General features: G+C 32.9%; 1 protein-coding gene across 1 annotated transcript; it reads left to right on the forward strand.

Moving 5' to 3' along the window:
* The first annotated feature begins 160 nt into the window (after positions 1-160).
* LOC148618771 (eukaryotic translation initiation factor 3 subunit D-like) lies at positions 161-19268 on the forward strand. The gene is made up of 14 exons (XM_088577968.1): positions 161-351; positions 4845-4890; positions 8363-8502; positions 9521-9606; positions 10135-10201; positions 10778-10899; positions 12408-12540; positions 13247-13525; positions 13946-14028; positions 14716-14845; positions 15376-15518; positions 16000-16192; positions 16764-16906; positions 19138-19268. Exons 1-13 carry the CDS (start codon positions 229-231, stop codon positions 16884-16886), a joined length of 1668 nt encoding a protein of 555 aa, XP_088434094.1. The 5' UTR covers positions 161-228; the 3' UTR covers positions 16887-16906; positions 19138-19268.
* The last annotated feature ends 8361 nt before the right edge of the window (positions 19269-27629 follow it).

Below are 27629 nucleotides of genomic sequence, written 5' to 3' on the forward strand. Positions count from 1 at the left end.
TGTCCTCGATAGTGGTCGTTTATTAAAATGGACAATAACGTAGTAGAATACTTTTCTAGAATCTTATAATCAAACAAAAACAAGATGTTTCCTATAGGTTAGGTTTTTTATTTTATTTTTCTCTTTTTGTTTTAGGGTATCTCTCTTTGGTTTTTAGGAAAATCCCAAAGTCATCAGAACGAGGCCATATGAAAGTCACGTTAGCCGGCTGAAACTAACGGTCTCCACATGGCTCACTTTGATCCCCCAGCAATACAGGACAACCCAAATGGGTGGGGTCCGTGTGCGATCCCAGAACAATTCCGGGACATGCCTTATCAACCATTCTCCAAGGGAGATCGTCTTGGGAAGGTAATCGCCTAACAACAACAAACATATTGTATAATTTGTATGCTGTACTGACTATTACTGTACCAAAAATATTCTTCTGTCAGTAGTCAATACTGTTAAAATCTCGTGATTGTCTGGTGTATGCATGTATGTGTTTTAATTTCTCTCTGTTTTTTTCATATTTATATGCTCCCCCCCCCCCCCACCCCACTCATGGTAGGATGTCCACAGTTGACTATAATACACTTCGTACCTCCATCATTAACGAGTCATCTGTAGCCAGTGTATGTTTCCTACAATGAAGCGGGGGCAAGGGGGTGGTTACATTCTAGATATGTTACAGTATAGTGGTATGCCAATAATGTGGGTATGGTTGAGATGTGGTAGATCAAGGACATGGAATTATGCACATTTTCAGTATTTATTGTGTTTGACCTAGGGAATAAGTGTAAACTTTGAAACCACTTATTTGTCAGTTTTCTTTAGAACAGGAAAATTAGGGACTAACTCAAAATTTTTATGTGATTTTAAGCTATGTTTGAAATTTTCAATGGTAATGTTTAGAAATTTGCTGTCAAACTGAATGAAAATGAAATGAGGATTCAAAAGTTATCATGATCCATTGAAAAGTTGTTGAAGTGCATTCCTACAAATTACATAGCAAGGTTTTTGACAAAAATAATTTTAGTGTATTCTCTTTTCAACAAAATGGTACATAGTCCGAATTTCCTCTGATCCTGCAACCCTCCTCTTTTTTATTTGGATATTGATATGTTGCAGGGGCTGCTCTGGCTTCCAAAATTCTGTCACCAGAAAAATCACCAGCTGCCATTTTTTGTCGCCAGTTTTCAGAAATTAGAGCCAAAGGGTGCCAAAAAAAGTTATACTTTTTAGAAAAAAGACAGTATTAAGTTCACTGATGAATTACCTTTGTCAATTCATCAAAATAACCTCTCCACTCATGACATACATGTACCCAAGATTCACTCTTGATGCATGTATAAAGCAGGTTTTTAGCTCTAGTCTGTCACTTTCATATGCATAAAATATTAAGTACTACTCCAGAAACAGGCATTTTACTTCTATCAAAGACTATATTACTATTCTCATACAGTCCCTGATTTTAAAACATACATGTTCACCTAATGATCTAATTTATCTAATACAATATAATTTACTTTGACGATTTTAAAACATACATGTTCACCTAATGATATAATTTATCTAATACAATATAATTTACTTTTTTTTTTAATTATTTTTAACAAACTCGATTCTTTTTTTCAAGTGATAAAATTTCTATCAAACTACAGTTTGTACCATGGACCATTAATAGTGTCCCTGTTTAATTATCTTGATATCTGAGTAGCATTTCCTTAATTAGATTTTGGGAATCCCCATTCTAATTTGTTTTCCGATTTTCTGCCAAAAAAGTCACATGGCAAAAGTGTAAACAAATGTCATTCATTTTCTTTTATCAATTCTTTCATTTCGAAGTATTTGGACACTTCCTGATGGGATAATCATTCTTAATTGGATTTAATTTATTCTGTTATTAGGTAAGTCTGTTTCTGATTGTATTACATGGTTAAATAAGGCTGTGAAACTTGTGTGTAGCCATGTGCACATGGCCTTGATTGTGTTTACCTTTGACCAGATGATGAGAGTTTTGATTGGATCAATAATATATTTACATTTGATTGACACCTACAATGAGGATATTGTCAGTCCAGTCTCCTGGTCTAATTACCTTTAATTGCCTTCAGTCGTAAATTGGTCATAGTCAATTAACTCTGACCAGGGGCGCATTTCTTTTACCTGAATCTGAAAAATGTTTCAGTACAATGTTTCAAAAAACAGAAACATGATTCAGTGATTAAAAATACAACATTTGAGAAACTGTAACATGTTTCAGTTTCTATCAAAACAAACATGTTTCAAAAGTAACAAAATGGCTTGGTAGCGAAGCAAAATAATATCGGGACTGGTTTCGGTTTGTGTTTCAGTTTGAAACATCAATCACTTATGTTTCAGATGTTTCGATATCATGTTTCTGTTTCAAGAAAAAGAAACAGTGAAACATGAAAATGATTCAGAATCATGTTTCAGATTCGGGTAAAAGTAATGCACCCCAGGTGTCAACACAATTGTTCAATTGGAGAGAATATCCGTTGCTGATGAACTTCCTGTCAATTTCAATATACAAAACCTAGGTGCCAAGAAAATTGGCTATTTTTGTCGCCAGATAAAATAAAAAATCGCAAATTGCAACATTGGCAAAGCCCAGAGCGACCCCTGTGTTGGGTTGGGGTCAGAATGATGTGCCATACAAAAAGTTGGAAATTCAGCGGTACAGAGGAATACTGACCTTCAACCGCTTGAAACGACTTTCAAGTTGAAATTGTGCATGTCACACCTACCTAGTTCGATTCTGGAATCATTTTCCTGTATGCTGATACCAAATTTGCTACAAAAATTACATTTTTTATTGAAGTTTCGGTCATTTTCCTCAAGAGACTCTGTTTTGTTGACATTTTGAACCATAATATAGAGTAGGCAGAGGTTGTTACTTTTGGCACGGAATTGAGCAGAAATGATTTTTAAAACTGGACCATGTTACAAATAAACTATTGTACAAGTATTACTAACAAACAACAAAAACATAAGACACTTTCATGGGACCCTCTGAATTCCTTACAGGACTTGTCATTTTTGTGGAGTTCTGAGACTTGCTTTTTTCTGGGAGAAGTGAGAATCCTGATGTAATATAAGTACTTAGAGATGCGCATACTGTCAGGAATTTATGTTAGGATAAAAAATGCTGAAATGACTATTGTTGAACTAAGGCTTTTTTCAGCAAAACTTTTCTCTTGCATCATCTACAACTTCTCTGTAATGTCTAGCATTATTGAAATAAAACTTAATGGAGTGTTAGATTACAATATTAGGATGTGCATATTATCAGGAATTTATGTTTGGATCATGAAAATTGTAGAAATGACAACTGTACTACATGTAGTTCAGGACTTTTTCAGCAAAACTTGTCTTATGTGTTGTCCACGACTCCTCCTCAACAACTTGCAGGATTGCAATTAAACTTAATGGGGTGTTCAATTAACATATTTGGAATAAAGTAAATTTGCAGTCATATTCTATCATTGATTTGTCCAAAAAAATATTACTGATTGTGGTTTGGCATTTGGTGATGTAGAAATGGCAGCAAAATTGTATGTCAGAAGGGCTTAGTCTGTCCCCCATAAAAATTGTGTCCAATGCTATGCAGGTTATTTTCAAGTGTGCACCACTGGCATTGAGGTTATTGAAAGTAAGCTGATAAAATATAATAGTCATTCCTTTTAATTTAATTTTAGTATCAAAATTCAATGAGTAAATCAAAAAAAAAAAGGTTGATGACATCAGTCACATTGGTCTATGAGATCACAGACAAAAAATTTTATCGAATCAGAAAGTTTGTTACTTCTGAAATTAAATCGTTTCACACCAGAGTGGTTTGCCCTAGGTGGTTCACTATATTCCTTGTAAACTCTGGGTGGGTTAGAATTTCATATTTCTGTGTAGTTATTACACTTAAAATAATTGAAATATTTTCTGAAGGAGACAGTAATGTTGCTTGTGCATTTTGTCATTAATTGTTTTTATCATGTTCTGACTTTTTGGATTGGTCTTTGTTGCAGCATTGGTTGCAAGTTTCCTTATCATTTCATATGAAATTTATTTGTCATCAAATTATTGCATTATTGTAAAGTATTTCTTATTATATTTTTTTCCCTTAAAACAAAAAGCAGGTATGGGGTGATTGGTAATAATGTGTAATGATTTCTAAGAATCAGTCTTTGTAAGAATCAGACAGTAGGTGAAACATGGTATTAAAAAACACCATTTAGAAATTTGAATTTGACTTTATTTTGTACCATCAGAATCAAGGAAAAAAGAAAAGAGCCTCCATATCACTTTTGTAAATTGAATTACATTGCATTGAAATGCATTGAAAATGAGCATTTCAAGGGTATATAACTGTCAAAAACCTCATTTTTCTAACATTCTATTAAAAACTTTCTGAGCAAATCCAGTGATGCAGAGATCAAAGGATAGTCTTTTCAAATAGAGAAAACATCCTTGAGTAAAATTATATTGTCAGATGGGTAGGTTTTGACCTGCATGTTTCTGATTTTTCCCATTTTGCCTGAGTCTTACAAAAATTTACACTTAAGCGATTGTGATGTCATTGAAAGTAATTGGGAATAATATCAGTAAAACTTCTATATATGCTTTAGATACATGTTTTTTGCTTTAGTATTAAATTACTCCTGCATAACAACCCAGTTTAAGTGAGCATGTACATGATATAGGGCAAAGCCACTCAATACTTACATGTATGCTGCACCATCATAAAATTTTTTATAGGTAACCAGATGAATTGATACATTTGTGCCAGAAAAAAAGGAATATTAATCATACAGATATATGTCTAGTAAATTGTTCTTATTTTGCAGGTGTCTGATTGGACTGGAGCAACTTACCAAGACAAAAGATACTTAGGTATGTTATTTGTATGAATCATTGACAGAATAAAAACTCTTTGATCCTTTCAGATTAGTCATTAAGTAAAGCTGAACATGCATCACTTTGTTTTAATGAATAAAGTTTACAAAAAATATCCTTCCTTGCCTGTATAATAACTTTTACTGTCTGGATTAACTTAAAGATGCCTTCCCCAAGAAAATGAACAAAATCTAGATGTAAAACCCTGCAGTCCGAGCCACTCCGAAAAGAAAATACATCCTTTTGCAGGCCAACTCAGAAAGTGTTTTTTTTTTTTTTTGTTCAGCATAGAATTGTGTAGCCCAAGGGTTTTTCTTTATGTCTGTCAGAAAGTTTCTCCCCAGGACTTAAAAAATGTTTAATAAAAAAAAAAGTACCTTACCTACATGACCACCTACTCAAAAGAATATTAGGAAACACACACATTATTTTAGGCCTCAAGTAAAAAGTACCTGTTTGTCAAGAAACGATCCATCACATGTGATGATGCCATTTTTGTCCCCCGCGATGTGTTGCAATGGGACATAGAAATGCCGGGCGTCTGTCCGTCTGCCCACAATTTCCACACTTTTTTTGTAATGCTTTTACCAAATAAGTTTCTTTTAGATATGTTGCCTTATTATGAGAAGTTACAGATTAAGTACGAGTTTGGTTATGGTTGAATGATTTTTAGGGAAGTTGTGGCGCTTGGACTTAAAAAATTTCAGTGAATTTACAGTTTTCCACACTTTTTTTGTAATGCTTTTACCAATTGATTTTATATTTTGTATGTAGTCTTACTATGAGAAGTTATAGATTAAGTTTGACTTTGGTTACGGTTCAGCAGGGGTTTTATTAATTTTTCAGGCAGGTGGTACTTTACAGAAAGTAGGAGGTACCAGATAAATTGGGCAAGGGGCCACTTAAGGCAACCAGTGGGTCCAGGGCATCACCTTGGTGGGGGATCCCGGGGGGGGGGGGGGGAGCTCTCGGATGTTAGCCTTTTTGAGATGTAAATTTTGACTTGAAAATATGGGATTAAGTCTGCAATATTTGCTTCAGTTTTTTTAAAGTATACGAAATTGAAATCAAGATATATGATGAATTATAGCTGATTTAGTCTCAAAACCCTGAAATCCAGGAGCTCCCCATGATTCCCACCAGATCCGTTTCTAGACTAATGCTGATAAACTTTGTTGACTGTTTAATACTATGCCATTTTATATGAAATTTTGATAAATGTCATATTTTGTTCTTAGGCTTTTATTTACTTTTTGACCACTAACACATGCAAATAAAAGCATAGGAACAAAACTAAACATTTATTAAATGAAATTCCGTAACGTGGTTCCTAGTGCTGATTAAATTATTTTCATAATAAAATTTCGTTGTTGTTTATTGCCTAATTATTACTTTGACATGTAGAGCAATTGCATGTGTCTTATTGTGAAATGTTGGTCTGAAAATCATAGTCTGAAAAAGAACAAGGCTGGCAGTTTTAGTCTGGTTGACTTTTAGACGGACAGTATTTTTTTAACATTACAATGTATTTATTTTCTATTATTATCTATAGCAGTGTTGAATCTCGGATCCAGTATTTTTTTTTATATTCTTTTGAGCAAAGGCCAGACATGTTCTTTCACATTTTCATAGAATCTTCACCTGTGTTTAGCTTTTTGTTCAGCACAAAATAATTGGTGATTGCTTTGAAATGGTTAAGTCACCACATGTTTTCTACAAATGGACACTGTACGTTAAATTGTCATAGGTTAAATCGCTTTACCGATTAGATTCCAACGCTGACCTTGACGAAGACACCAATATAAACAATAATAAACACTAAAGATCACGATTTTGGAGACATAGTCTTCAGACAGAACGATCTTAGATATCTATAAACTAGATTTTTCCTTATGATTTTATTTGCTTTTACTTTATTCTGTCGGTACCAGATGCTACCGTAGCCGGGTAAAAGTACCAGGGCATTGGCACTTTATGAAAGCACTATGGTTGGTTGATGGTCCTTTGACTTTAAAGTTTTCTTCATTTTTTTTCACAGGGGACATTGCAACTCTGTTCTTTTTTGATACTGAAACCTTGCATATTCTTGGTCATGCAATAACCACTCATTGCTGTGAATTCTGATTGGCTATAAAATTAATCAGATTGTTCAATTGGTTGACTGTATTTATTGCTGGGTTTGTTTTAACAGTATTATTACATGTATTAAAACAAAAATGAAAGCATGTTAACCAGCCAGACAAACAAAATCAATGGGTCCCTCTGGCATGACCACACTTTTTTCTCTTGCCCTATTGGCCCGATGAAAGTGTCTGGCCTGGCAGGCAGCTGTACTTCAAAAACAATTGGCCCATAATTAGTTTCACTGGCAACAGGCCAGCGGTTTAGTTGACCCATGTTTTAGATATTTATACCATAATGATTCAGCGATTTTCCTACTGTTTTGGCAAAGGGGCTTGTGGCCCATGTAATTGGAAAAAAACAGCATAATTAGCTAATTAGGGAAATAATCGATATACTTGTTTATGAGGGAAGGAATTTTATATAATGTTGAAAGAAATATTTTTATTAAAATCCTTGATGAGCATGATGAAGTCCATGAGGTGACTTATGGATAATAAAGTTGATACGTTAGAGAGAAGTGAGAATTTTGCACTTCTCACAAGTCTCCAATTTAATAAAAATTCATTACACAAATCTTGAGACAATGATTCAAGTCGCAATTGGGAAGTTCACTGCTAAATTTTGGAGCATATTTCTCTATAGGAATGGGGCTCAAATTTGGCCCCAACATGGGGGTTTGAAAATTGCTTTGTTAAAATCATAAAATTGTGAAATTGATAGAAATAACTTAATTCAGGGAATAAGTGTAACATTTTCAGGCCATAAACTCAACTTTATTCAAATGCAATTTTAAATCATGTTCCTTTTCTGCAATGCAGTGCCAATGTTTTAAAAGCTTTATTGGGTTGTTGGCCTCCATGCCCTCTACAAATTATCCACTTGTTTTGTGGTTCATGTGGCTTAGAAGCTGGCTGCAACTACTTAGATTTGTGATTGACACTTGTTGGGGAAATGTATTTTGCTAATTACTTAACCTAGGCTAAGCAAACTTGACAGAAATTGTGTAAGGATGAACCTCAATAAATGATATACTTTTTCTTTTGCTTGATAAAACAATATTTCTGCTATTTTTCTAATTTTTTCAAGCTGTGATTCTTTTCAGCCTCAAATTGTTCTTTATTTAATCATCAGGGAAAGGGGAATTTGAAAAAGAAACTATAATTTTTGTACCCAGTTGCACAAAGTGCCAAGGTACTAGGTGACACCATCCAAAACGTTTTGTGTCCATCCATCCTCTGACAGTTTCCAGATAATAACTTGATTATAGATCAATGATTTTTTAAACTTTGTACAATTTCTAGGACTATAAAATACAGGTCATGTTACTTTATTTTTTTTTTGTTAGGAAAATACAGCTCTGCATTTGGTGGATTAGGTAGTCAGTATGCTTACTACCATGAGGAGGATGAGAACAGCTTCCAGCTTGTTGATACTGCCCGAGTACAGAAACCTGTCTACCAGAGAGGAAGAAGAGTATTTCAACAGGTTGGATACATTTGTATTTTAGAAATTCAGTTTTCTGCTTTTTCAGATCCAACCAAGCTAAGCCCTTAGTAATGATCACATGGTTTATATTAACCACCTTAGTTAACGGGTGGAGGGTGTTACTGAATAAATCATTTCTAAAATCCCAAATAATTCCAGTATTTTTCATGTAATACCCTGCTTAGACATGGCTACCTCTTAAGCAAAGCTGAATTATAGATACACACTACAAAAATTCATACATAATTGTAAGAAATTACTCTTACTATATATAAAAAAAAAAATTAAAACATGATCCTCCTACATTGTATGTTTGGGGTGTATATATGAAAATTGACAGTGGTCAAACAGTATTGTATTGGAGATAGAATCTAAATTTTTTCCTTTTCAGCTTTTGTTTTATTTTTTAATTAATTCAGTCAAACCTCGGGAGTTAGAGAATTTAATTGTTGGAAATTGCTTACTTTCAACAAAGTTATATTACTTTTTAGACAGTTTTCAATTGCTTTCAGATGGTTATGTTGATTTGTAGACAAAAAACTACTGCCTTTGCTTTTAACAAGTTTTGAAGTGTGAGTTTGTTGTCAATTATTTTTTTTCATTTTCTTTGATGCTTACATCTTATCGACTTCAGAACATTCTTGAATTCCAATCATTACTGTATGTTAAATTCAGACTAATACATTGTAATTAGTAATTGCATTCATATAACCTGTAATGACCTAAAATGACTTTGATTAATAATAAGGCTTCAGTTTTTCTCACCTCTTATAACCCAGCCTAACACAATGGTTGATGAGTGTGAGTTAGTGACTTATTCTCCAAGTTTGACTACCATACAGACCGACTAGTGAGTTTGAGTGTTCAGGAAATCAAAGACTATTTATATTGATTATATAGGAGGAAAGTTGTGTACTTTGAATTGTGTTCGAGAAATCGTAGATGTTTGAGCCATCTGAGTTCAAGCGAGGGAAGTTCGACTGTAAATACAACACAAGTTTCATTTCTTTTCTTCCAGAATAAACAAAGAAGAGAAAGGGAGAGGAGACAACAGGCTCAGGCTAGCATGCAAGTCCTTTCAAAGACACAGAAAAGTAGAGAAAGGTGATATATCATATATATATATATGTGTATTTGTGACCAAAGAGACAGTCAAACTATCTGCTATAAGTAACGATATCCTAGTTCTATAACACACGAAATGCTGGGTGTAACAAACATACATGTACAGAAAGTACTATCTTTTTCAACTTTATTGTTATAGTGTTATTTAAATAGTGATAATAAATGGACTGCATACATAAGTGTCTCAAATGCAATTTCATACTATTACCTGTTATAATGGATGGATTTAATGTATCATCAAATCTGTGTTATTCTAGAAGTATAGACCCTTTTGTGCTAACTGTAGGATAGTCGATGAGCATGCATAAAGCATACTCAATATACACTTCCGCAAGGGAAATTCTTTTGTTCTACCAAGCCCTACCTCGCGGAAGTGTACATTGAGCATGCTCACCAACTTACCACAAAAGGGTCTATTAGAAGGTTGTTTTTTTTTGTATTTGTTTTTTTTCCCTTTTTATCTGCATTACTTTTATATCATAATAAAATAATTGTGATGGTTTTTAGGGATCGTCAGAGATTACTTAGGAAGTGGCAGAAGCAGTTTGGTAAACAGCAAGAAAATCGTCAGAAGGTTATTACTTTTAATACTAATTTGAATGAAGCTGATAGACCAGCATGAGTTTTCCTTCGATGTTAATGTGTCATACCCTATATCTTATGAACTCTAAGCTCTTCACATCACACTGAAAAAAAGAAGAGATTCAAGAAAAAAATGAGCACTCTCCCACTTGTCATGGAAAGCTTATTTTATTGCTGGTAAGCCAAAGGCAACCAGAGCTTGCCCATTGGGCAATTTATTTTTGGATATTCAGCATATCATTAAGGCAAGTAAATTTACTTCCAGGTAGTTCAGTTTTGGCAAAACTTGCCTGCTTTAGATTTGACAAATTTTCTTATTTCTTTACCTTCTAGGGGTCATTGCTTTAGTCATGTGATAAATAATAGACTCACTCATTTCCAGTTGTATTTTCAACTAGGTTCTATGTCTGTTGATAAAAAGTTAAAGGCATTGGTAAACATCCAGAATAAAGTAGTCAGTTATAAACTACTAATACATTATTTATTTTCTAAAACATTGTTGTAATATGTTTTGCTGATACAGTGTAAGTTGTTTTTTAACATAACAAGTGATCTTATTTTATTTTAGGCTCCTATAAAACACAGAGATGCCTCGGTCCAAGTGAAGGATGACTGGGCTGTTGTAGAGGACATGGACTTTCCAAGACTGACCAAACTAAGTTTGCCTACCCTAGATGAACCTGAAGACTTGTGAGTGTCAATGACGTTAGGTTGCTGAGTAATCTAAGTAGAAATTTGCCCTATATTCTACCAATGTAAACATCTGAGAGATTTTTTTTACACTTGTCTTTCAAGTTCGAATAGCTGTCAGTCATAATCAGTGTTAGTCATGTGAGAATTGTTTCATGGAAGTGGTTGTTTTGAGTCATTGTAACATAAAGAATTTTAGCCATCTTTTAATATCTAGAAATTTGCAACTAGCTCAAAATCTCAAAAATTAAAACTCGCATTTAGTTTTTGGCCAGTTTCACATGTGAAATGGTGAATGTCAGGCTGGTGGGTTGGGAAATTATTTTTGTTACACTTTTTTTCAGCAACTAGTCTAAATCCCAGTGTCTTAATATTTGGTATCCAGCATTAGGCACTGCTCTCATATCATGGAATTCAATTTCAGGCCTGTAGGACAACTTATTCCCGTTCAATTCTGCCATATTTGTCTTTAACCCATTTTTAATCTCATACACTGAAATTTTAGGATTAAGCAATAATTCCTGGATGCTGGATTTTATATGCTCATTTTAACATGGATAGGCACTATATTTTCATGATAATGTAGATAGCAGTGTTTTATTGAATGTTCCCATTATAATAAATTTCGATTATTCATGATAATTCACACTGTGAAATATATATATAATATAATATATTATAATAAGAAGTAACATTTACAAATAAATAAACTAACAGAATCATGTCATGACGTCATATCATGAGTCATAGATATAGGTCATTTGATCAAGGTGGAAATGATGATCTATGTCGCTAAGGTTAGTCTAACAAAATATTTACAAATCAAGGTCCTTGAAACACATTTCAATTTTTGTGAATAACATTTCAGTGTTGATTTGCTAACATGATCATGTCGTCCAATGCTTGGACAAAATCAATGTGATGAAACAGTCATTTTACATGCATCATACAGCTAACTGGTATTTTAAACACATTGATATGTTCTTATATAATATACAGAGATCGTTATAGAATAAAGTCATTTCTTGATAAGTATCATTGACTTTGTTGCTTTCATGATTAGTAAATGGTGACATTCGTTGAATACATTGGAAAGTGACCCTTGATTACAAAGATTGTGAGGAGGGTTTTACAATATTTAGAGACTTCTAAAAGGAAATATGTCATGCTATGTTAGAAATTAAAATGAAATTAGGCCAGATTTTCATCTGATATTACCATACTAAATAACATATGCTTACAATAATTTTTAAATGTTCAGTAGTATCCTAGTACAACCTTACATATTTTAGTGTACTTGTATTCCTAGTAGCTTCAACAAGAACTTGCCCTTTATAATCTGCCATGTTGAAAGGTTTAATAGAAATGTGGGCAATCTTGTGGTGACTTGTATACAGTGAATTGGAACATTGTTTTTTTGTGAATGATAAATTTGTAAAATGGATGTGAGCATTTTTTTTTAAACATCATGATCCCTTGAAATGATATATATTCCTGTTTATTTCCAGGGTAAAATGTGGTAAGATGGAATATTATGACAAAGTGTATGACAGAGTTACAACTAAGAATGAGAAGAAATTAAAGAGAATTGATAGGATATTCCACAAAGTTACGACCACAGATGATCCTATCATTAGACAGGTTTGTATGGATGTTTTCTGTTGCCTCTTGTAACTAGGGTAATAGAAATCATCTTGATAGAAGTAACATTTGGTGGTAAATTGATCTCAATAAATTATCTATCGATAGTTACAGGTAAGTTGACTTTTCAATTAACAACATGGCATTCACATTCTTACTTATTATATTCCCAATCAATTAATGTGTGGTATATTGAAATCACCTTGTCAGTCTATTATTCTGTGCATTTTTTCAAGTTTCGTTGGAAGTATCTTTGCTCCTAGTAGATGGATTGATTTCAAATTTGGTGTGTGGCTTCATGAAGATGGGACATATATTGTTTGCAATTTTGGTTGCTTTCTGTTATTAATTTTCTTTAGGATTAGGGATGTGCCTAGAACAGCAACATGTGCAACTTCAAATTCAACAAAAATGTGTCCTAGTAAGAAATTTTAGGACGTATAAAAGGCACTAACCATTAAGACCTAAAAATGTTACTAACTGAAGCCCAATTCTTGAAACTCATTGCCTTGTTTTTTTTGTGTTTATTAATTAAACATGAGAACTGAAGAGTGTTTAGCAGTTTTTCTCTAGGTCAATAAGGTATGGATATTTAAGTACCTTAAAAGTTAATTGGAAACTATAGGTCCATTAATATAAAGTAGTGAAAACATGGTTACAATAGGAAGATATTTGTGAAATTTGTAATAATTCATTTATTTTTCAGTTGGCCAAGACTAAAGGCAATGTTTTTGCTACTGATGCCATCCTTGCTACTCTAATGTGCTGCACAAGATCAGTCTACTCCTGGGATATTATTGTACAAAGAGTCGGCAAAAAACTTTTCTTTGACAAACGTGATGACTCAGAATTTGACCTGCTTTCTGTGAGTGAGACTGCAACAGAACCACCTCAGGATGAAGGGAATAGCATTAACACACCTCGAAATCTTGCTTTGGAAGCAACATTTATTAACCATAATTTCTCCCAACAAGTACTGAAGCAGGTATGTTTATTGATAATGTATCATGTTAACTGTCCTTCATTATCAATTGTTTTCTTCAGGTACCAATATACTCTGGAAGAGGTATCAAGATTTTTTGGTTCATTTACATCACAAATTAAGTTTACAAACAAAATGAATAACTGTCATTAAAAATTTTACAGTAGAGGTTCTGCTGAAATCAACCAGTTCAAAATTCCACAAACTTAAGAGTTTTGGACATCCCACAATTGAATACTTGGCATTATGTTTTTAAGGTAGTGTTTTTTTGTTTTGTTTTTTGTTTTTTTATTGTTTTATTTTTTTATTTTTTTTATTTTTTTTTTTGTGAAATTGGTCTGGTGCAGAATCAAATTGACTTGTTATCTGTAAAGGCAAAAAAGAATTGGCTCGCAATATAGACATGTATTTTGTATTGTATAGGGAGAAGAGAAGCATGTATTTGAGAACTCCAATCCATTCATTCAGTCAGATGAGGATGGTAATGTAGCATCTGTTGGATATAGGTTAGTTAGTGTTATTTGACTGTACTAAATTGGTTTAATCAGTATTTGAGTCTTTGATGTACGATATGGAATGAGGACAAAAATGTGGAAGAACAGAGAAAAATCCCATTATAGCTAATACAGAAAGTTATTACTTAGATTATGATATACAATTGGATGTTGTTATTATAGTAACAGATTTTCAAGATCATATTTTATTGGTTTTTACAGTATTAAACAAAGAACTCTTTTTACATTACTAAAATAAACAACGATTTTAGGTTCTCAATAATCAATAATATGCTGCACTGACCTTGTACTCTTTTACACTTCTTAAAAAGTATTTAGTATTTCAGAGATAACTGTGTTGTATTTGAGGATTTAGAATGGTCAGTTGAAAATCTGATGGTCTTGAAATCATGAGTTTGCAGGCTCTCTATCAGTGGAGTCTGTTCATGTACATTTGTGACCACCTAATACCTTTCAAATATTTATATATAATACATTTAACTTAATGTTCTTAAAAAAAAGTTTGTATTCATGAAATTAATTATTGAATGTGGATAGAAACTATTTCTTAAATTTGAGGACCATCAGTTATTAGATTGATAGTCCTAAAATTGTGCATTGATCCAATGTAATCAGAATTTAAGAAGTTTAAATGTCATTTACTTTTAATTGGAATTTGCTTCTTTTTTCCTGCTACAGATATAGGAATTTTAAGCTAGGAAATGATATAGAACTGATATGTCGGTGTGAGCATGATGCTGTGATGACTGGTACTTCAGGAGAAGTTCAGTTCTGTAACATCAAAACATTGAATGAATGGGATTCTCGGGTGAGTTTTGTCAATTACTAGTCATGCCCATTACCCTCCCACAAAGAGTATGGGTCCAGAGTATGAGACTAAAAACTCCCTAGTCATTATAGTGCTGCCAGACATTTTGTGCACTGGCATGAAAAATCCTTTATTTTTATGTTTTATGATTTTGAAAAAAATGTATTTTATAGTTTTAGTGTGAAAAAGTCACACAAAATCTCCCAGTTTAAATGGAAATGTGAGAGATCTTCCTCATACCTATTTTTCGAGATTAACAAGTTTGCTAACCATGGCAAATACTTTCAGACTTTGGGTCAGATAATATACACATATTGTTAATAAGATAAATACTGCAGTGTTTGTATTTATTCATGAATCTGCTGTAACCACAAGAATTAAAACTGAAAATTTTGAAATGGGATGTCTATCCATTTTACAAAATATTAGAAGACAAGGACAAAATTGCAATATTTATTCAACATACTTAAAATACATGTTAATTAATATCTGGTGTGATTTATTAACATTTATGACATCAATTTTCATAGTACTCTGGAGGTGTAGATTGGAGAAGTAAGTTGGACACACAGAGAGGTGCTGTGCTGGCCACTGAGTTGAAAAACAATAGCTGTAAACTGGCAAAGTGGACAGTATGTGCCATGCTGGCAGGATCTGACCAAATTAAGTTTGGGTAAGGCTTCAGAGTTCACTGAATTCTTATCTTATCATTTAGTGATATTTTTTATGCTTTTGACTATTGCAAAAAATGTTGTAACTGAAAAAAAAAGTTTTTAAACTTGCAGTGGGAGTTCCCATAAATACTTCTAAGAGGTCTTACAATACCTAATCAGTCATACTTTACTTTTTCAAGTAAATAGATGAACCTTGTAACTAGAGTTGATATATTGACCTGCTGGCCAGCCCAAAACTGGCTATTTTTTGGCAGGGCTGGCTAATTTTAGCAAAAATCTATATAACTGTATAGTAAATTGCATTCAGGACTGGCTAGAATTTGATTGAGTTTCATATCCTGCTGTAAATTAAGAAGTTATTTGCTGTGTTTATTTCTGAGATCAAGCTATTTTTGCAGGTAAATTTTGTAATATTTAAATATATAATGGGAACAGTTTTCATTTTGAGAAATAAAATAATGGTAATTTTTGTCTATTCAGATACGTTTCTAGAGCCAGTATACGAGATACATCTAAGCATGTTATCTTGGGTACCCAGCAATTTAAACCTACCGAGTTTGCCAACCAGATTAATCTTAATATGGATAATGCCTGGGGAATTCTAAGATGTATTATTGATACCTGTATGAAGCTGAAACAAGGAAAATATCTCATCATGAAAGATCCCAATAAGGTACTCTATCCTGTAGTGGAACATTTTTCACTGTTGTTACATTGGTCTCTGACTGTAACTCATCAGACATTTTATAAATGCCTGTGGAAATGCTAAAAGAAGTAGTTTTATTCTAGGATTTTTGAAAATTTAAGGTTTCCATAGTTAAACTCCTATTAAATTTCCCACAATTAAAGTGTGTTTTATCAATTTAGCACACCCTTTCATAAATAAAAGTTTTCTATTTGCCAAAGGGAAAATGGACCATTATAAACAAGTTTCCCCACACAAAACATGAACTTGTCACAGGTGACAGTAAACTGGTATTATTATCTATTTGGCTAGTGGCTGTGATACTGATTATTTATATTCATACTTTCTGCATCATGCTTTACATGTATGAAAAAAATGTTTAACACAAATATTAATATATAAGCTTTTGGTGAATTTAAAAAAAGTGTTAATAGTAATATTTACCATAAAATTTTCTCTAAGACTGATGTATTGAAAACCGCTTAATAATAAACCTCTGCTCAGTGAACTTAATATGATTTCCATAGTAACAAAAATAAAATTACCATGTTTATTTCAGCCTGTTATTAGAATTTATGATATTCCTGATGACACTTTTGAATCTGATGAGGATAATGATGATGATGATGATGATGACGATGATGATGATAGTGATGCAGATGAAAGTGATGATGATAAATAGAATTATGGAACAATAGAATGGTTTGTATAAAGATGAACTGTACTTAAAAAGTTTAATACTATGATAATGGTTGTACTTTAACTATAAATAAGTACTAATCGAGCTCCTCAGCCTTTCTACAAAAGAAAAACCTTGAAGGCGCAAGGCGGAAAAATATATCCGTAATTTAACCTATCCGACTCTAAAATTATTGTTTTACTGGTTGAAATTTTTACCCTTACTATTTGTCCTAGCTCCTCGTTTGTCATACAAAATATGAAAACCCAGGACTTGAAATTAATGATTAAACAAAACAAATGGTAGACTATTTAATTTTTATGACTTGTACAGTGTTTTTTGTTTTTTGTTTGTTTTTTCTGTTTCTCAAGGATCAAATTTTACTGGAAATGCTTGCTAAATGCGAGGGGAATTTCAGTATAGCCAGTTAATGCTACATCATGCCAGAAATTGTAGCGAGTTTTTTTTTTTTTTTATTGCCTAGTTTCACTTTCAAGCATCAGGATCATTAAATGCTTCATACGAGTGTTGTTTATCCTGCGTTTATTTAAAGCGTTCTACTGACCCGGGGTAGCATGGCAGCTACCTTCCTGTTGGAGAACCATATACAAGATAATTAAATGACCTTGTTAGGTTAATATTTATTATGCATGCTTGAATTGAGCCAAGCCATTTGTTACACGCTAGTGGTAAAATGGACAGAAAACAAAGAGACCAGATACTGTCCATGATGGCTCTAACCAATAGCTGTTAATTGTGTTTTGGTTCATTTTTTGCTGTTTAAATTGTTTAATTACATATTAAAAAAATTAGCAAGTGACAATTTATTTTAGAAAGTAGAAAAAATCAGCCCTTGCTTATTTTAGCAAGTGGTAAAAATTGAGGAAAATTGATCCCTTTATCTGAGGTAAATTTCACATACTACACTAATGCTCAATGGAGGTGTCTTTGTGACCATGTATCATATCTCCTACTGATAGGGAAAATTGCTAGCAGTAAATATTTTTTTCGCATTTACATTCACACTCCCTTTAGCTTGAACATATTCTTGATATACATGTATTTGGTCTCTAATTCAAGTTAAATTCATACTTGTTTTTATCTGCATCACCTATGATGAAAGCAGGTCTAATGATGGCTCAACTCTGCCCGTCTGTTCTTTCGTTCGTTCATCACACTTAGGGGTAGTTACTTAGTGCAATCTTTCATAGGGTATGTAAGTCTTGTCACGTGACTGTGGTTTCATGAGAATGGGTCCTCGTCTACCATTCAAATGCATGGAGATTCATCAAAAACATGTCATTTTGTTCAATATTAAAAGAACAATATCCTTTTGTGTAAAAATGCTGATAAAAAATGACAAATAACTAGTTCTACAGGATAAAAGTGTTAAAAAAGCATAAAATAGAAGAATTTGCATTGTGATGCAGCATTTCAATTTCCCGGAAGTAAACAATAATACAGATCTGTCTTTGGATTTCAATACGTTCTATATTGGAAATTCCAGATGGGGAAACTGAAAACAGAACGAGACTTACAAACCCTATTCAACAAATATTATTCAATCTGTGCAGTGTTTATACAATACCGCCTATACAAAGTCCAATGCCACAGACCCTAAGATACAGCCCTAGATTAATCGTACGAGGAGAAATGACCTGGCCAGTGAAAGCTATATTTTTATATAGCCTAACTGGCCGAGTGGTCTAGGGCGCTGGACTTAGTGCAGGCGGTGTTGCCATAGATGTCACAGCGGTACAAGTTAGAGTCCCACGGAGGGAACGACCAAAAATTTGCTTCGCAAATTTGGCAGTTCTAACATCGTTGGGAATTTTTATATTTTTATATTTTTGGATTGATATATATATTTTGAAGATGTCCACCTCATTTTACTGAGAAATTAAAATAAAAAAAAATCCTTCAATTTCAGCATGTTGAACTTGGACAATTTTTGTCACTGTATGTTGTGGTTGGTACTTACTTTGTTCGTGTAATCTGTTATTCATGAAGCGTTCAACCAATAAATAATATGATTTAAACTTTGCACCATGTTTATATACATATTGATGTGGTACACCTTTTATTGTTGATATTTTTTTCCCTACATTTTTAGCATGTTGAACTAAGCCATCTTTTAGTAGTGTTGTTCCATCTATAGTAGATTGATAAACAACTACTTCCATAGGATATTTCGTTCATAGATTAAGCTGATCATGATTTCCTATTTTATTTAAATACTTGTTTTCTATTTCAGGTACAGTTTAGGATAAATGTACAGTGGACATCAAATTCAATGAAAAGTGCTATGAAACTTGATTGACTTGGAAAGAAGAATTAATTTATTTAAGAGTAAATAAAAAATGAAAAGATCTTTTATGAAGAAGATATCTTGTCTGTATTTTTCCTCCTATGAAATGTGCCTTTTTTTGTTCAACAGGCAAAAATAAGGTAGTACCTTTCCCCTGTCAGTGTTGGTGTTGGCATCCACATTTAAGATTTTCATTTTAAGTACTACTCTCTGTTAGAATCGTGCAAATACAGTAATATGTTACACACCTGAAAAAAGGTTACACATTTTGTTATTAAGTTGTATTTCAGTGTCATTTTCAGAGTTTTTGCCTTTGATTATGAATTCTACAATACATTTTATATGATTTTTATTTCTCAAGAGCAGAGTTGTATGAAAAGCCACGTGCTAATTTCTTTTACTTTAACATTTTAAACAAAATATTCAAATAAAAATGTGAAGACTTTCCAGCAGTGTATCACATTTTGCATGATTCGTAGCTTGAGTATTGCTTAAGTATCTGTTTAGGTTAATTTGATATGAACCACTTAGGTCAGTTATATTTGATATGCAGTTGCATTAGCATCACAATACCACAATTCTGTATCCAGTTTATGCATAAGTCCCCACAATCACAATCTATTGACTTCAAAATTTTACATTACTAAAACATCACTTCATCACAGTTCCATATATGCAAATGATATACTATATCTGAGGAATCTGTCCTCATAAGTGGTGTCAGATGATTGTATTGACATAATATTAATATATAGAATAGTAACATTGTCACCTTCAGAATCCATGTACACCTGGTGAGACATCTCTTTGATAACTGTTTATTTTGTTTATGATTAAACCCCATGCAACCAAGTTGCCAGGGATATAACCATCAGTCCATCTTCAGTTTTCCGAACTTTTTTTTAAACACCTGCAGATATTGACATGATTTTTGGTTTGTAAGTTCACAATGATAAGTTACAAGTCAAGTTTATGTTTCGTTCTGCCTTCGATTTTCACCGAAATGACCGGTCTTGAACTTAGCAAAATTCACAGAAATTACAGTTTTCCAGACTTCTTTTCTGAACGTTTGCAGATATTGACAAAATTTTTAGTATATAAATTCACCGTGATAAGTTACAGGTCAGATTTGTAGTTGGTTCCGCCCGAAATTACGGGCCTTTTACTTAGCTAAATTTACAGAGATAACCGTTTTTAAAACTTTTTTTCTAAACCCTTGCAGATTAGGACATGATTTTCGGTAAATAAGTTCACCATGATAAGTTACAGGTCAAGTGTGTGTTTTGTTCCGCTATTCATTTTTTATGTATTTTACAAAAGAATATATTGGATTTTCAATGTTGGTTATCTCCAAAGAGCAGGCAGATTGGAATGAATAATTACAGATTTCATAATATAGACCCATAAAACAACTTAATTACAAAAATAAAATATGTAGCCTATTTTGGGTGTATCACATTTTACAGATTTCGCATAGACAGCCACTCGAGTCACTATACAGAAGTTTTATGGTCGCTATCACGAACTCTTGGATCGTTGAGACCTATCATCTGCACCATGAGAACCGATTTGTTCAATGTGTCATAGTTTTCCTTTCCTCTCTCGTCTACCCTGGACTCTACTTTTTATGAGCAACTCTGCGGGTGTTTCTAGATAATTATGCAGAGGAGGCTTACCCTACCGGTGCACTCAGTCCATGCTTCCAGTTGATTACTTACTTTTATTCCTATATATTTTGCTTATTACACGTTCTTTGTTGTGTTTAGTTTCTTATTCCCCGACAATGAACAGTCCGAGTTGCTCATTTATTTTTGTTGCTTTGTACGTACACGTTAGTTATTTTGTGTTCTTTGTTGTGTGTGTGTGTGTGTGTTTTCCATGTCTGGTCTTTATTACATTCTTTTGATTTCCCCCAGAATTTTGGTTCCCTTGATTACTTTTTCAACTATAAAAATTGAAAATGGTGCAATGCTGAGCGTTTCTACACGAATGCCACTCGATAGTAGTCCATGCAGGTAAAGTACACTATTGTCAATAAAACATTAATTATAAATTCGCTGACGCACGCAGTAAAATCCCGAAATAAGCACAGGAAATAGTGTTCATAGAATTACTTTACTTTCAAAATAAGGCCACGATGTTTGTAATCCCCTTTCGCTTAGTTTTGGTATATGCAAATACTGGTTGATCACTATCAAGTTCATTTGTCGTGATAAAAGGATCAATATCAGACATTAATAATATAAATACCCCCTTGGTTTGACAATCTCACACCCAACAAATATTGATAAATATTGATATTTGAATGACCATTCATATATATCTTATTTAAAGTACTTAAGGACTACACTTCGAATCAATCAAATTTTCAAAACACTTTTGAATTTCATACTTCATACATAGGAGGCGTGTCTTAATTATGTCAAACTCAATCTTAACTTGAACATCCGCGTATAGATTAGCGATTCATACTTTTCGAAATGACTATACCCCCTCCGACGTGGAATATAGACAGTAGTTTTTACATTAAACCAAAGGATTGAAGGTCAAATTCAGTTGATGGATTTGAACCAAAATCTTTGTGTCCTTTTTATTTTTATTTTATAATCTCTTCAAACTTTTAAAAGCAAATAAGATCTTAATCTTTCCTTCAAAGTAACTTATGATGGGTAAGTGAAGTTTCACAATGTTTTTGATCATTCTGAAAAGCAGTCGCAAATGTCATGTTTAATCAGGTATATTTGGCCGAGTCCCATTTCAATTTTTTGATATGCTTAACAAAGTTCATCTGTCTTTTTAAGTCTATTTGAACACATTTCCAATTTTAATTACATCAATTTAACTCGATACTTTCGTACGTTTTTTAACACATGAAGTTAAACACGGTATTAATTCCATCAGCGAGAATAATTATGTTATGAAGGTCGGATCGGTACAAAACGTGCCGAAATTCTCCATTCTCATCGTTTTTATCTCAAGTTGAATACTTTGACAAAACTTTTTTTTCCTGCAGGGTGTCCTCGCTATTCACAATGTCCATACCCTCAACTATCAAGTTTCTCTCAACTTTTTTTTAAATACATCCAATTTATTATGTGAATTAGAGTTTTCATTGAATATATCCAGACACACGTATATTATTTGACGACTGTAGACAAATATTTCCGTTAATATGCCATTGTAGAATACTACATGGTATATAACGAGTTTGTCGTATATAAAATCCAGTGTTAACAATTTTAGTTACTCCAATAATCTTTTCATCATTTATAATTACCTTTCCCGCTAACTATTATTCTAATGCTAGTATTAGTTCACAGTTTAGACATACCGGTATAAAATCCTGAAATGGTGAATATATAGTTGAATTTCATATACTTAAATTCTATTTTCCTTTGCGTGAAAGGACTAACACAATAAAGATGATGCAAAAATATTTTCAATTAAGCAATCATATGAAATAAGGCTCCGAAAATTCACACTTCTATTTGTGCTTTCTCGCAGGATTTCCCTGTTCAGTGTGCTTACCTGTGACCATTTCTAGTATTTTATAGCCGTTGATGTACAAACTAATGAGAGAGTACCACTGACCCAACAGTACAAAGTATTGACACAAGGCGAGGCTGTACTTGGCACATACAGAAACTGCAAGTGCGACCTACGTACGACCTATCAAAAATAATTCATAAAGTTTGTCATAAAACTGCACAAAATAGGTGTTAGGTATAATAGGAACAGATCTCTAACACTTCAGAATGAATTTGGTCGATTACTGAAATTTGTTTATGATATGGTGTCAAACAAGAACTGTGCGTATTAGGTTGTCCCTTGTCAGTTTCTCCAGTTTGTTAATAGTATATTTAAGTTATGCTAGGCTTGTTATGGTACAGGGTTGAAACGGTCTTTTAATACAATAAACGTCACCTATCAAAAGAAAGAGAGCTGATCAAGTTCAATACAAAGTATATGTATGTAATTGTATTCTTTGAAGAAATCTATTTTGACTTATTAAAAGATCATGAATGAACAGTAAATAAGTTACTTTATTTGAAATGAGATTGGATACTAGTACACTGTTACTGATCATCTCTAATTTTCTTAGCATTTCCAAATGTTAGTGACTATATATGCCAAATCTAAATGGTGATTAATCTCGATACAAAAATTCAGATATGATAAGGTAAGAATGACAATGTTTTTTTTATTTGTTTACCACAGTCTTACACACCGTGGAAATCTCTTTCATAGTTTAAGACTTAAGGACGAATATAATAGACCAGACGGCTGGTGACAGCTAGTTGGTCCACAAATGTCTGCGTTGGTGTTATAAGTACATGTCAATCAAACTTTAAATAGAAAGAATGCACAGTTAAGGCGTATTTTTTGTTCTTTGTAAGTTTCAATTTACAAAAAAAATATAAAAACCAAATCATAGTTGTTTTCTTCCCGTAGATGACCTACTGTAGAAAAAATGTGGTTGGCATTATGTATACGACGCCGTGTTGTCGCTGCTCACCTTGAGTAGCCCTATACAGACCCAATCCCTTATGAAAACATTTTACGTTTCTATGGTAATCTTTTGAATTTAAAGAGTGGTTCTGGAACTGCGAAGAACTCTAAGCTTGCAGTGCAAACTTTCAGTTTTTATGTTTTTGTCGACTTTTTGTTGTTTTTTCTTATTTTCTCTATACGTAACAACTGCCCCTTTTGATATATATGTATATTTAACATTTGTGACATTTGGATTTACCTCAATGCTCACGGAAAAGAAAAAGTAAGTGGTGTAAAAATAAAAGTGACTGTGGTATCTCTAGGTTCCTCTGCTTTTATCTCATGGTATTTCAGGATAATCCATATCTCTTAATCTATTGTTCATTGCTTTTGTCGGAGAATAAGAAGCTACACACAAAAAGAACATATAATAGGCAAAATATTTAGGAATAAAAATAAATGAGCAACCCTGACTCCACTGAAAACTGGGAGCATGGACCAGGTGCACCGTGGAGGTAAGCTGTTTCTATTTTTCTAAGAATACTTACCGAGTTGCTTATAAAATGTCACGACGAGGGTAGACGAAAGGGGAAAGGAAAATTATGACGTTGAACAAATCGGTTAATTCTCGTGATGTAGATGGATACACAATAACAATTATAAAACTTTTAAAATAATGATTTTGATCTTGGAGCAACCTAACCCTATTTCAGAAGTCTAAATATGAAAAGTTAAGCTCGGTACAAAAAATCCGTGTAGTTTCGTCAAGCTATGTGAAAACGAGTGAGTTTTGTTATGGAAATTCCATACGGAGGTACTGAAAGGATATTACCACATATTAAAGGAAAGTTGACAATACGGAAGGGAAAGTCATCGCGTTTGTCGTGTATGTTCCCTTTCCATCGATCTCTAAGGGTTGGTCAATATTTTAAACTGACTTAATAGTGTATGTAGTGTCCTTAATGTCAAGTTCTTTGATGTGATAAAATTCCTGAATGTAGGATTATTTAAAGACAATACATCGTCTATATAGCGGAAACTGAGATCAAAATATTCAGCTACACAGTGTGGTCTTAGCTATTTGCTATGATCAGATATAAAGTGAGACTCATAGGAGTAGAGGAATAGGTCAATAAGTACCACAGCACCCACTTATTCCCACTAGAATGTCGACTGTCTGTTACAAAACGCGTCTACCACACTAGAGAAATTTGTTGTAGATAAAAAAAATCCAGCATTTGGACAACATCTTCTTCGGTACATTTAGAAGATGAATATATGGAATCGTTATTTTACGAAATTACACGGATAATATCTTACCATAACAACGTATTTGTATATTTGGTCATATTAGAAACAATTGAAAAATTAAAACATACTCCGGAATAACAAATTCGACCCCTGTCTGAATCCATATGAACACCAAATCACAAATTGAAATTATCTAGCTTTTTTTTTTTAAACAACCAAATATTAACCGGATTTCAGGTCAAAAGTGTAATGCAATTGTTTTAACCAGACACCGGTATCTTTGACAAGGTCTTATTTACATATACAAAATGTAGACCGTTTGTATTTGCAAACTGTCACTAAACAAATCTATTTATCAGAATTCTCTTCATGCATTTCAGTAATAAGGCCTAGATTAAGAAATTCCCTAAAAAAAACATTGACGAAAACGGACAAGTAAGATTATAGGTAATCCATATTGTGAAAGAATGGACTAGAAATTAAAATGCACTAAAGCAATGTGTACACGGAGAAAATATATCTGTCCCAAATTATAATTCGTTTGGTACTAAACTATAAAATTATATTAATGGAGGCCTGGTTCATACAGCTGACTTCCAGGAGAATAAAGACAGTTCAAGAACGATAAAGTATCTTTGGTAGTATGTCATAAATCTGACAGTAAATTAGACTAAATCCACCCAACGACAAAAAATAACGGAACGTTCTTTTTATGACAAAGTTTGAAACAGTAATCAAGGGAACCAATATTTTAGCGGAAATCATATGAAAGTAAAAACCAGGCGGGAAAACATAAACAAATAACATAAAATAACCGAAAGCATACGTACAAAGTAGCAAATGTAAATGAGCAACTCGGACTGCACAAAGAACTGTGAGCATGGACCAGGTGCACCGGTAGGATAAACTTCCTCTGTTTTTCTTGAAACACCCTACGAGTAAAAGTAAAGTCCGGGGTTGACGAAAGCGGCAAGGATAACTATGACAAGTTGAACACATGTGTTCTCATGGTGCAGATATGAGGCTTCACATTGTCTATAGTAGCCTTTATCTCAAGTTCTTTCCTTTGGATCAGATCAGCTATAAAGTCGATCTCATAAGAGTGAGGAAAAGGACAATCAGTAGAGGAGCACAATTTGTTCCTATTGGAATGCCGACCATTTGTATAAACGTGTCCACCAAACTGAACAAATATGTTGTCGATAAAACATTCTAGCATTTTGAAAACATCTTTTTCGGTAGATGATTTGGTATCGTTTTTACAAAGTATGAGAAATCTCAACCAAGTACCACATATCAGTGTCTAGTTGTGCCGTCTTATTTAGAGTAACAACGATGTATAATGTTTTTGAGTCGAGATTTTAACTGAGTATTGGGAATAGAAGTATTAAAAGGTCTTAATGATATTGTGTTCTCATAATAATCTTGAATTGAGGGTTTCCATAAGACCTTTTGAATTTTTCAATATTTTGTGTCTGGTCCTTTGTTATACACAGAACATATGTATAATCTGAAGAAAAAAGAACAAATTTTTGAAACCCAATCTATACTAATTAAAAGTGGATGGATTTATGTATACTCGCAAATATGATTCACCGTTATTCGTCAGACTATTTCTCTTTTCTGAAATTTACCCACATTTTAATAACTTTCGAAAATTCATTAGAGTAGAAGATGAATTTCATATCAAGCCGACGCGTGAAAGATCCTGGTTAACATTGATAAAGTTATGGACACTATTATACAAAAATGGCACATTTTTGGACAAAGAGTATTTCATATAGAAGTTATTTGAAGTATTTTGTAATATAACACCGTCGCAGTATCTTTGAGTTTTAAATATATATTTACACATGATGAATATATATTTCCTATAGCAGACCTATAATCTTCATTTAAACGGCACTTTCAGTTTGGACTGATTATATCATGTATGTTATTTTCTTTCTCACTAATTGGACCACCCGAAACTTTATACGTATCATTATATATAACATCACATTTGAACATTAACGTATCAATAGTTTCTCGTGTAGAAATAGTAATAAATAATCTATCATTTTGAATGTTGCTTTTTTAACACAAGTATTGAAATGAAAGCGTTTTGTTTTGTTTGAAATGCAACGCTTTTTGATGGTGTCTCAGGTACCCAGGGCTCTGTAAACTCTTTTAAGAAGATGGAAAGGGCCAACTTTATCAATTTAATAATTACACACAATTTTGAAATATATGAAACAACTGAGCAAAGTAAGGAAATATATTCATGGATGAAATATTTAACTTTTATTGTAGGGTTTATCCGACATGTATTGAAGTATAACGTTTTTGACACGTATTAAAATATATTATTTTTATCTTTTCTTTATCTCAACTTTGCATATGAAGATTTAACTGATTTCGTAATTTCAAACTGTATTATAAGCGGCTCATAAGAATATGATTTATTTTTGTTGGCACAGTGGTAGTTCGGAATTTGATTTCACGACAATATCATTAATTATGACAAAAGTTTCATTGTTGAAAAAATGATTTATTTAATTTCCCCCTATTGCCAACCGTTACATTCACAAATTTCAAAAGACGATGGGTTGAGAATGATAACCATCAATATCAAATTCCCATATCACTTTCAGTAATACAGTTAGCATTATCGGTATGACCACATCAATATCCTGGCGTTTTTTATCAGTACTTTT

This window comes from Perna viridis, chromosome 4 (assembly GCF_037379345.1).
Source record: "Perna viridis isolate PV_CMFRI_1.1 ecotype Kerala chromosome 4, ASM3737934v1, whole genome shotgun sequence".
NCBI classification, from domain to species: Eukaryota; Metazoa; Mollusca; class Bivalvia; order Mytilida; family Mytilidae; genus Perna; species Perna viridis.